Source organism: Xiphias gladius, chromosome 19 (assembly GCF_016859285.1).
Source record: "Xiphias gladius isolate SHS-SW01 ecotype Sanya breed wild chromosome 19, ASM1685928v1, whole genome shotgun sequence".
NCBI lineage: Eukaryota > Metazoa > Chordata > Actinopteri > Istiophoriformes > Xiphiidae > Xiphias > Xiphias gladius.
In genome coordinates, this window is record NC_053418.1 from 11,390,001 (window position 1) to 11,402,282 (window position 12,282).

Sequence of the window (12,282 nt, forward strand, 5' to 3'; positions counted from 1 at the left end):
AATAACTAAATGTAAATTTAGATGTCTAGATGTCTGTCATTAATATTAATTTACTGTGCTCTGGTAAATTTTTAACAGGCCAAAATATTTACGTTCACTCTTTGAACAGGTGGTATAGGTGATCAAATAATCCAGATCTTTTCTTCCTGGCTTTTTACAGCTCCAAGAATCGATTTTTGGCTACTAGTTAGCAGAAGAACTCCAAAATAAGCCAACAAACCTAGCCTCTATATATATATATATTTATATATATATAGATAGATATATATAGATAGATATATAAAGATAGATATAGATAGATAGATAGATAGATATATAACCCTTTCACATTACATAAAGTGATTTGTTTCATTGTTATCATAAAAAACATTGATCAATATAGCTTTGAATCTAATTGTTGAAATGGCTTAGCTCATTTTTACATATGGCTGTTAATAAAACAAGTTTGTGAAAGTGTGACAAAATAGATTTTCATGTTGCTTCTAGCTTGTTTTTTCATGATAGCATTATCGTGATGATTTGGCCAAGGTACAATCAGCATATGCTTAGTGACCAAATTGTTTACATATTACTTTCAATATATAAAATATCAGAAAAAAAACTTTCAAAATTAGACAGTGTTTTTTATCTAGCTATCACAGGAAATTACATTTATTCTGTGTCATTCAAAGCAGGCCAACTACTGGATTGAATAAGCGACTTTACCTCAGAGGTAATACAGTGCCCACATTAAACCGAAGTGTCAGATTTGCATGAGAGGACTCAAGGGAGCCATACTTAGCCTCTCCAATTGCTGACCGTAAAAGCTCAAAGCTTTACCAGAGGTAAGAAATGAAAAGGATACCTTTGGCCAGGGGAAAAAAGTGAAGGCAATTGTATTAAATTAAAATGGCCCCGCAGGCAATAAAAACAAATCCACTGCAGAGGAGGCATCATCAGGGTTGCCGGCTCCCTCGGGGCAGAGGAAAAGGCTGGTCCAAGACTTTTAGCTGTAAATCTGCCCATCGGTCCCTCAACTAGATCACTCTGCTGCCACTTAAACCCCTGTACAAGGAGGATGAATAGTATCAGATGCCAGGAAAACACTACCAGTGCAGCAAGATGTTTGAAGGGCAGGAAATCTGCCAGTTTAAAGCCACTGAAAAAGAGAGCAAGTAAAAAATCAAAATAAATATGGGAGGGGAAAATAGACTGATAGCGGGAGAAAAAGAAAGAGAGAAAAAAGCACTTGTGGAGAAATGAAGCAAAGGGATGGTAAAGAGGTGGGAATGGTACAGCTATTTTCTGTAAATGGATATGCTCCCGTGAGTCATGACCGACCTTAATCTCTGTTTAGCTCAACTTTAGTTTGACCAAATACGTTGTGTTGGAAATGTATGTCCTTTTTACGTGCACTGTCCCTCAAACAGGATGGAAAAAAGTAGCAAGGCAGGAGACGAAGAAAGATTGCAGTGAATTGAACAGAAGTTTGGAGAATAGAGACCTGCAGAAAGAAGACTGGAAAGAGCAGCACTTGAAGAATTACTATAAAATAATATAGAAACATGCATGCAGGGAAACTGCAGAGGAGAGAGGATGGGGAGTCTGGTGCTCCTATTTATCTTTTAGTATCATTTACCTCAGCTCCACCCTGTTACTTTCCATTTCCTTCTCATTTTCTCCTTTCCTCTCCTCTGCTCTTCTCTCATCTCCTTTCCTCGGCACCCTAAAAGAGATATTGAAAAGAGCGCATGGTGAGCAGTAATGATTTGTCGTGAAAAAGGGCATCAACCACCAGCGGTCTTATCTGAATGGTCTGCTCTCATTCAGTCGGAATGACTCGGTTAACACAGGTCAATTCTCTAACGTAACACGCATCACCTATTGTCGTCGTTATCATCATCATCATCATCATCATCATCATCATCATCAGTAAGTGAATCGCTGTGTTATCTTTGTCTCAGCTTGTTTCAGCCTTTATCTGTCTCTCTTTTGTGTGCTCTGCCTCATTCCTTCCATTTTCTTCACATCCTTTTGGCCCCAGTAGGACATTAGCTTCTTTGTGTCTTTATCAGACATGGGATTAAGTAGCTGATGTGAGCGAAGAAAACATTGGCGAACACACCTCCTAGCTATAGTCATTACTTCGGTACCACATTTTTTGTCTAATTTCTAATGTTTAAACATAGCACATAAACATGCTGCTTACATATGGGCGACAAATTAAAGGAAAAACGAGCATCAAGTGTTTCAGTAAGGTGTTGGGCCATCACGAGCCGCCAGTACAGTATCAATGCTCCTTTCCATTGATTCTAAAAGTCTCTGGAGCTCTACCGGTGGGATGAACACCAGTCTTCCAAAAGATATTCCCTCGTGGTGTTTTGATGATGGTGGTATAGAGTGCTGTCTAACACGTCTCTCCAAAATCTCCCATAGGTGTTAAACTGGGTTGAGATCTGGTGACTGTGAAAGGCCATAGAATGGGATTCACATCATTTTCATACTCATCAAACTTTTCAGTGACCCCTCGTGCCCTATCGATGGGGTCCTTGTCATCCTGGAAGAGACAACTCCCATCAGCATATAACTGTTTCATCATAGGGTAAAGGTGATCACTCAGAACGACTTTGTGTTGATTTGCAGTAACCCCCTTCCCTTTAAGGGGACAAGTGGACCCAAACCATGCCAGCAAAATGCCCTCCACTGCATAACAGAGCCACTGGATCCCCTCACTGTAGGGGTAAAGCATTCAGGCCTGTACCGTTCTCATGGTGTACGCCACACATGCACTCGCACACTTGATGACAATATGGTGAAGGATGACTCATCTGACCATATCCCTTTTTTCCACATCTCTGTAGACAAGTACCTATGGTTTTTGCACCACTGAACTCTCAAATGTGAATTCATCTTTGTAATGAGGGGTTTATGCACTGCAACCCTACTATAATATCCCTCTCTATGTCATTGTCGACGGACTGTTCTTGCTGTCACAGTCTGATAACGTCCTGCATTGACATTTTCGGTCACCTGTGGAAGAGTTGCTCTTCTGTTCGTCCTTACATATCGCTCTAATGCACGAGCACCACGGTCATCAAATGTGCACTGTCGACAACAGTTTCTGACCCTATTTACTGGTGTCTTTTCCCATAGATGTAAATGCAGGTGTCACTTTAGTCACTGTTCCTATTGAAACGCGAGCCAGCCGAGCGGTCTTTGTGACTGAAGCTCCTGCCATCCGTGCCGCAACAATTAACCCTCTTCCAGTGTCACTCAGATCTTTTCCTCTTGCCATTTTGATACAAAATCAGAATCAACTGGGCCTGCTCAGCAGTTTTATACAAGCCACAGAGCATGATTGGATGTTAATTGCTTAATTGGACCATGCAGTGCACCCGTGTGGAAGCATCTTTCATTTGTTATGTCTCTCCATTCATTTATTCAGATTTTTCCTTTAATTTACAATTCTCACCTGTCTGTAGTTCCTCTAGACAAGAATAAAATTGTCTCTGAGTTAAATTTATTTGTTCAAATTTGTATGAGCATTTAAAATTCGTTGTCTGCACAGTTCAATCCTAAAAGCCCTTGAGACATGGCACAGCATTAGGGTGTAGCAAATTATTTCATAACATAAACAATAATATAATCATGTTCAGAGCATGTGCAAAAGCTTGATTGTGTTGAATTGCAGTTTCCACCTCTCTGCATAGCTTTCTCTGCAGCTTCTTACAGATGTTCTGCACACTTATCAAAATGTTTGGCCCTTCAGGGTTGATAACGTCTCAGTTTTTCCTGTGAGATTGTTTCTCTCCGCAGTATAGCATAATGCACAGATTTTCTATCATGCATATTTAAGACAATGCTCGTTAATGATGCAGAAACGAGCTTCATTGTTTGCCTGAGGTGCTCAGCTTTCATTAAAACCTGATAAGATCTAGTCTCCTAAAGATGTATATCTTAGGGGACTGGTGAATTTAATTTATATGAACTGCACTTCTTCCTGAACATATCATAACAATAAATATCTCAGGAACATCCTAATGAATTGTACAGCTATGTCCTCAGCTACGTGTATGTATTTTATAGAGCATAAACAATTAGTCCCTTTTCAATAAGCCAAAAAATTGGCATTTATTTTTGATAACAGTGAAAATAATTGTGTAAGTAATTTTTCAAGCAAAAAAGCCAAATATTACCCAGATCCAGCCTCTCATATGTGAAGATTCGTTCCTTTTTTTGCCTTCTGTGATATTAAATTGAAGATCTTTAGATTTTCAACGGTTAGTGAGACTGAACAAGCAAGTTGAAGACATCATGTTGGGCTTGAAGAAATTGTGATTGGGTATTTTTCACCATCTTCTGGTGTTTTATAGCCCAAGGGGTAAATCGATTCACGGGAAAAAAAACTGGTAAATTAGTGTGTGATGGCAATATTTGTGAGATAATTATGATGTTTTGTTGCACAACCTTGAGAACCAAAGAAAAATCATTTTCTGCAACAACAACAGCAGAGCCAGCTGTTGCGACTGGCTAAGGTCATACACTGTTACACTGTGACCCTGCTGGTACAGCTCAGCCCGTAGTGATGCTGTTCACTGCCCTGCCCCAGGATTCAGCTGTCTGCCCTGCTTACGGTCATTCTTTGGGCTGACTGCGAAGACCTGGCACTGGAGTATAGATAGCTGAAGGTCGATTCAGGCTCTGTGTAACGGTGGAGGAGGGGTGTATGTTTGTCTGTTTGAAAGAGTGAGGGAACGTGTTCAAGAGACAAAAAGAGGATGAGAAATTAATTGCAGTGATCAGAGCAGGAGGTGGATACCAGAATTACTGTCAGCTTCACTTGCATAACACCTGCTCTCACACACACACACACACACACACACACACATTTACACTTTTCTCACACTCAAACAGGCATGGAAGGACACACAACCTTCAGACCTAACTAACAGATTTCACCTTGGATCGGTTTCAAGGAAATGTAATGTAACCGAGGAATGCATTAGTATATAGACAATTTTTCACATTTGGTCCGGTGTTATTGCCATAAATGGGATGATTTCAAAACCAGCATTCCAAAAAAAAAAAAGAATTGTGTGAGTACAACTCTTAAAATAAGAATAAACTACAAGGAACGGTTGTTTAAATGGTCAGTTAACTCAAACCACAATGATGCATATCACGTACTCACAGATACATTTGGGTTTTTTGCTGCCACTCCAGAAAAAATGACGGCAAATGCAAATGTGCTTTCGATGCTCGAGGCACTGAAAATTGATATTTTGAAAAATTTAACAGCACATATTTTTTCCAGAAACAGTTCCCGTTATTCAGTATAATACATAGAATAGTTTTCATCTTCGCTACTTTCCAAACAAAGAAAAAATGTTGGCATTTTTTGATCATCTGCAGATGATGATGAGCACCACAGTTGATGTGCTAGCATTTTGACGGCAGGTCCACTTGTACCTGGCAAGTTCATCTGTATTCAGGTAGCAGTTCAGCCACCTTATCTTTACGTCTATCCAATTCTGCCTTTGAAGCTAGGTGTTCTTTATGTATGTCAGGAGAGGGTGAAATAACTGTCATCCAGCTTGGAAATCTACTGAGTCAAAACCAGTAGTCTTTTCTTTTTATTTCTTTGTCTTTAATTGTCCGTCAAAAACGTTGCAAGATATCGTCTGACCTCTGGAAATGACTTAAAAAAAACGTTCTCATTAAATTGATGAGGAGATATCTAGGATCTTATTCATGCTTAGCAAAAATTTGATCTAAAATAAATTAACAGAGGTTTATTAGAAAGTGACCACCAGCAATTGAATTTCCGTTTGGCTATGTTTGTTAAGATCCATAAAAATAATATCCATCGTAACAGGAGAATAGTTAGATTTAGCAACTGAGTTATATAAACAAGATGACTGAGTGATCCTATTATCTGAAATAAAACACTATCCATGAGGAAGGGTGAAGGACCTGTGAAAAATAGAAATGGACTTTTTGAGGGGGTTACAAAATCTCCAAGGTTGTGATATTGCAAACTGAGTCACTGAGGACTAGACTAATTTAGCACATTTTGAAAGAGTTTTTACAGAGTCAGAGGATCACAGAAGTATCAGATTTAACCAAAAATGAAAGTCTCCACCTAAAATTGAAACCCACAAGAACACATTGTACCGTGGAGTGTGGAACAGGTATTCTAAAGAAACTGACATTGTTCCAGTTGGGAGCTTATAATGTATCGGAGCTGCAACTATTAGTCAATTAATCGATTTGTTGGCAACTATTTTGATAATCGACTAATGGTTAAAGTCATTTTTCCAGCAAAAATGTCAAACATTTGACAGTTCCAGCTACTCAAATTGGAGAATTTTCTGCTTTTCCTTGTCTTACATTATAGTAAAATTAATATTTTTGACCGTTTGGACTGTGATGACTTCACCTTTGTAAATGGCATTCACAGGCATTTCAGACTTTTTATAGACCCACAGATTAATTGATAATGAAAATCCGCCAGTCACAGTTACATACAGTTCCTGCAGTTTGGGTCACTATTAACACTAGAACAAAGTGAATTGGTTTGTGAAAGACGATAGCCACACCCCCTGACTTACATCCATCCAATTCTCAACTCAAGGCCAAACTTCATGTTTTCCCGAGCTTTCAACTACATCGCATTCCCTTCCTCGGTGGTTCTACACTGAGGTTATTTAATAATACCTAAACCATCTGCTGATGAAGCCCAAAATATGTGGTTGAAATTGAGCCGATCTATATGCTAACGTACTGCAGAGTGGTATAAAAAGTACAGTCAAACAGTAACTGGAGGGCTACAAAAAGGTAGAAACCGCCAGCTAACAATTGCATTTGAGGATTCACCATTAAAAAATATATACTGTATGCTATATCAGAAAAATAAGTACAGCACTGTTTTTCTATGGGACTTCTGTTCTGCTTGAGAACTGTGATGGCTGAAAGATACTGTGTCAGTGTACGTGTGATGCTTCTTTTCACGTTCACAGAGTTCATGACTTACGACCACGGATGCTGTCATTCACATAGTCGGTGTTGTTGCCATGGCAGCGGGCTGTTTCCAGCACTGCCCCACCACCGAAATAAAACATGCAGCGGTCAATACCTGCATGTAGTATGTTTGTGTCCTTTCCAGGCTCCCATGATTCCTTCAGTTTCTACATCGACGAGGCATCTCCAGTGGGCCCCGAGCAGCCGGAGACGGTGCAGAACTTTGTCTCTGTTTTTGGTACGGTGGCCAAGAAGCTAATGAGGAAGTGGTTAGCTACACAGACTATGAACTTCACCAGCCAACTAGAGGCTGGGATCCGCTTCTTTGACCTGCGCATCTCCACCAAGCCCCGCGACCCTGACAATGAGCTGTACTTCGCCCACGGGCTCTTCAGTGCCACGGTCAGCACAGAGCATAGAGTTTTGATGGTTTTTTATGTGATGATCATTTAGCCATACTTGTGGTTGCTAAGTGATGTTTTTACATTTCTGTGTATGTGGCGGCTTACTTATTTATGAGTGCAGACTGAGAGCTTAATCATGCAAGGTCCTTCAGTGTTTAAGTACATCACAGTTTGTGTGCCTATATGTCATATCATGTCATTAAAGAAATTATTAATACGTGCACTGTTCATATTTGTGTTTTTTAGGTCAGAGAAGGTCTAGAGCAGATCAGTAGTTTCCTGTCAGCTCATGCCAGAGAGGTCGTGTTCCTGGACTTCAACCACTTCTATGGTGTGCAGAACCTGCACCACGAAAAACTGGTGGCCATGTTAAAAGAGGTGTTTGGAGAGAAACTCTGCCCAGTTGTCTTCGCTCAGGAGGTATTTAAACACGTTTAACAATTAACAGGGGAGTAGGAACAAGAGAGATTAAATGCCTTCTTTCACCTTAACAACTATTGACTGAGAAAGGACACGTCAGGCACTCCTCATGCCTGACATGTGTCCTGTGTGTGTGTTTGTGTGTGTGTGTGTGTGTGTGTGTGTGTGTGTGTGTGTGTGGCTGTTCAAGGCTTTTGGTAATCATTGTTTTCTCACCACAATAGTGATTTCTATGTTTGGATGCAGAATGATGGTTATCACATCCATAATCATTGTTAATTTTTTCACTCTGAGTTGGCCCTTTTGCATAGGAGTTGAGCAGAAAAGTCCTCCCATGTTCAGGATTGTCTCCATTGCTGCCTTTCTCCGTTTTTAAAAAAATTTTTTTTTACCTTCCACTATTTGGTTCATCTTCAGCCCTCCCTCCACCCACCCCGTTGTGAAGAAGGAACGCTAATCAGCCTTAAAATTCTTCAGCCCTTCACCAACTCCCACGCCAGCATCATCACTCTAAGATCATAGTTTCCTGTCAGGTGCTGCTGCTGAGTGAGGATGAAGTGTAGAGAAGAGGAAAAGGCCAATAGTGACTAGTGGATTCTGGGAAAATAATGAACTTGGTCTCATTGCTGTAGGGGTGCTTGGGTTGTGTTTAATTTCATTCCAGACAAATGACTGGTAGTCTTTACTCCAAAGGAATTGTATTCCCTCCTCCTTCCCCCTCTAATCAACTACTTGCTTGTCGTACCTTTACCTCACAGTTGCTCTCCTATACAGTGTTAATCCATTGCACTACTCTTGTCCAGCAGTTATTTGTCTTATTTTAACGGATAAAGTAAAACTATGAGGTCACTATAACACAATAAATCCAAAACTCAAAAGACATGAGTTATACGGGTCTTGATTGTGCCATTTTTCATCTTTAACCGCCTCCCTGTACAACATCTAGCTTATTACCTGGCTACTTACTGGAATCATTTGACAGGGAAAATTGAATTTTTTTTGTTTTTGTTTTGTTATTGTTGCTAGCTAAAGAAATTTAGCTACATTTGTCCACCGGGAGAAATCTTGTGGCAGAGATGTAACCATAGCAACATGTGCTGCTCAGGTACATACTATACACTGTAGCACCACTGCGTCCATAGCAACGTATAGAGCTCTTAACATAAAAGTAAAAAAGCTGACTGTGTTTTGAAAAAAAAATTAATACAGAAACACACACACACACGGAACTGCACACAACTGTTTATAGTAATTATTTACCAGGAAAGTCATTTCTGTCAGTTAGTCCCCAGTCTTTGTAATTCTGTGAAATGTGTTTTGCCTTTTGAACAGCTTCAAAAGAACAAATTAAAATTCTGTATGGTACTGTTCCAGTTCTTTTTTTTTTCCAGTTTTACTTGATAAGCAACACACCATGATTACACTTTAAAAAAATGGTTGTCTATGTGACATAGCTGTCTACCCTAAAAAAATCAACAGACTTGACAATTTCTATGGTCAATCAGAACTGAGCATTGAACAATGCTGCTTAATAAGCAGTGTGATACACTATCAGGCAATTACATCCTCTTATTTCTATTTGCCTCCATTCAAGTAAACATAGAGGCTTACTAAGTAACAACCAGGTACATCTCAGCTACCTGTTATGAATCTTGTCTGTCACTCAGCACAGAAAGCGCTCTTATATTTACTATTCAACACTCATCACCTTTTTTTTTTTCTTTTGTCAACTCCCACCATCAATCCCCATGGCCTCCTGCTCCCCTGAACACACCCCACCCTCCATCCCCAGGTGACTCTGCAGTATCTATGGGAGAAGGAGTATCAGGTGCTGGTCTTCTACCACCACCCCATGGCCCTGGAGGTGCCCTTCCTGTGGCCAGGCCAGATGATGCCCGCTCCCTGGGCCAACACCACTGACCCAGAGAAGCTGGTTCAGTTTCTCCAGGCCTCTGTCACTGACCGCAGGTCAACCACTACGTTTATTTCACTGTAGGCGCTTAATATCCACTATAAATGAGGTTAAACGGGACAAAATCTAATGAGATTTTGTTAGTGATGTTTTTATTGCTTCCGATAATGGTTTATGTATCAGTACCTTTGTTTTCTGTTTTATAACTTTACAAATGAGTCAAAAAGTCCAACGTGATGGGCCATTCTATCACGATATTGATTTACTGTCATAATGCTCATACTTTGCTCAGAGTTTAGGAGGTTATGGCTAATAATTTCATTTGCTGTTGTTAGTTCACATTTGCTCACTGCTACATCTAGGAGAAAGGGGAATTTTAAAAAGATTAAATGCACAAATTACCACAATCTTTTGGCTCTGTGAAACATGGCAAAATAATTCCTCACACCAAAGGCTCATTGCTAAAACATTCAAAGTAGAACTACATTAATTCTTTGTGAAGGTACATACAGTACATACAGTACATCTGAAGGAAACCGCTGAAAGAATGGGGGGAAGAGTTTCAGCAAAGCCTGACAGAAATTTAAAGTGAAATTCTTGTGTCTACGATTTTTTTCTGACAGAAGAAGTGTTTTTGTTTTGTTGTGGGCACTAAAAAGAATTAATTTTGAAGTAAAGCAAAGTCTATTTATATCTTGTATGTAGCACCGCTCTGCAGCTGATGTCATAAGGTGCTTTACATAAATAGATAAAATGCAAAAAAATACCGAGAAAAAAACAAATTGTAAATGCTTGATGTGTCTCTAGCAGGAGGAAGGGGACGTTCTTTGTCTCTCAGGTGGTTCTGACACCGAAGGCCAGCACTGTGATGAAGGGTGTGGCAAGTGGACTGAGAGAAACAATCACAGAAAGGTGTGTGTACACCCGTTTACGTGCAGGTTTGTGTGTGACAAAGAGAAGAAAGAATAAGCAAAATGCTTTATGTTCAAGTTCAGTATAACACTAAGATTATATGAGAGGCAGGATTAGCACCAGTGGTAGCACACTGCATTCAACATTCTGTATACACAGACATTGTGGGACCAAAATTATAGCAACCCCTCAGGCACCAGAGGCCACAGAAATGACACGATTTACCCACAACAGCTCACAATAAAAATTCAGGGACACGTGCACACGCACGCACATAAACAGTTGTATGTGAGTCATCATGGCATTTTATAACTAAATCCAGAGGCATGTTGGTTTCTACAGGTATCCCCTGGCGTTTGACACAGCCCTCATTCAAGGTTTTTTGTTTTTTTTTGTTTTGAAAAACTGCCACGAACCCGAGGCAATGCTTTTCATCTTTCTACGGCATATTCGTATTTCTGATTTACCCTGGCTTTGTCTCTATTTCACTCCCTCTTAATGTCACCAGTTTGTTAAAAGCCTCAGCAGCAAAAACATCAATTTTCCCGGCATGAATTATTCATTTGATAACTGCACTATCAGCTATTCTCACCCGGCGTTTGGTTACTTTGATGTAGGCATCCTTCAAAATTCGATCCATTCATTTCGCCACACAGACTGCCAGTGTAGGACTCGACAGAACAGGAAAGCAAGCGTGAGGAGGAGAAAACTTGTAGAATTTTGTCATGCAGGAGGCTGGGTGAGGCGTCTGCAGGAGTAACACCCTCCCCTGATGCTCGTCTCACGAACATGTCCAGAAAGTATTCCGAGTGTCATCCTCGCAGCTGGTGTCTAGCTTGCAGACATCCCATGCTGCGTCACAGAGTCACAGAGACGTCCCCTGTGTTAAACCGAACAACCGTGAATCATCCCTTCTTCAATCCCTCTCCATATCTTTTTTGACTTTTTTTCCCCCTCTTGCCCCCCCCCCAACGTGTGTCTGTGTGTGTTTCCACGCGTCCTCTTAGGGCCTTACCGGGCATGATGCAGTGGATCAGATCGCAGAGACCCGGGGAGAGCGGCATCAACATTATCACAGCTGACTTTGTGGAGCTCGGAGAGTTCATCAGTGCTGTCATCACCCTCAACTACCACCTGGACGAAGATGACGATGATGCCACCTGAGAGCCTGCAGGGGGTGTCAGAGAGTACAGTCACCACCACTGCTGCCAGTGGTCGGGCCTGTGTTCTCACTCTTTTTCTCTTTGGCATTTATTTCAGGAGGGGAGCTTGCACTGCTCCTTTCACATTATTTAGGGCTATAGTGAATTGAGAGATCAAATGGAAAAGGGGGTTGAGGGAAAGACAAGTTGGGACACTGGTCCCAGTGTCCCAACTGGTGTTTGGTTTGAGTACTAAGAGGATGAGATTTTATCTGTTTCCTATTTTTGGGGATCAAAATGTTGTTGTTTTTTTTAAGTGAGATGTTAATTAATTTTCTTTACTTCCTGCGCTGTAAAAATAGCTGCTTTTTCCACTGTTCTAATGCACTGTTCCTAGGCTTACCACTTCATCGAGGGTAGATTCCTCAGAGCATATCACCTTTCTGCTAAATGTATTGCTACTTCATTCTTGATATTCTAGTGACAGTGACAG

The 12,282-nt window shown here is 40.5% G+C and overlaps 1 protein-coding gene across 2 annotated transcripts in view; it reads left to right on the forward strand.

The window, feature by feature from the left end:
• plcxd3 (phosphatidylinositol-specific phospholipase C, X domain containing 3) overlaps positions 1 to 12,282 on the forward strand; it is a 16,949-nt gene extending 4,667 nt beyond the window's left edge. The window contains exons 2-6 of one of the 2 annotated variants that reach the window (XM_040155655.1): positions 7,145 to 7,401; positions 7,650 to 7,823; positions 9,616 to 9,791; positions 10,546 to 10,647; positions 11,655 to 12,282. In XM_040155655.1, coding sequence (XP_040011589.1) covers positions 7,145 to 7,401; positions 7,650 to 7,823; positions 9,616 to 9,791; positions 10,546 to 10,647; positions 11,655 to 11,811 — 866 coding nt within the window. In that variant the 3' untranslated portion in view covers positions 11,812 to 12,282. Of the gene's footprint in view, positions 1 to 7,144; positions 7,402 to 7,649; positions 7,824 to 9,615; positions 9,792 to 10,542; positions 10,648 to 11,654 lie in introns of both variants that reach the window. The other variant, XM_040155656.1, reaches the window with a different exon arrangement.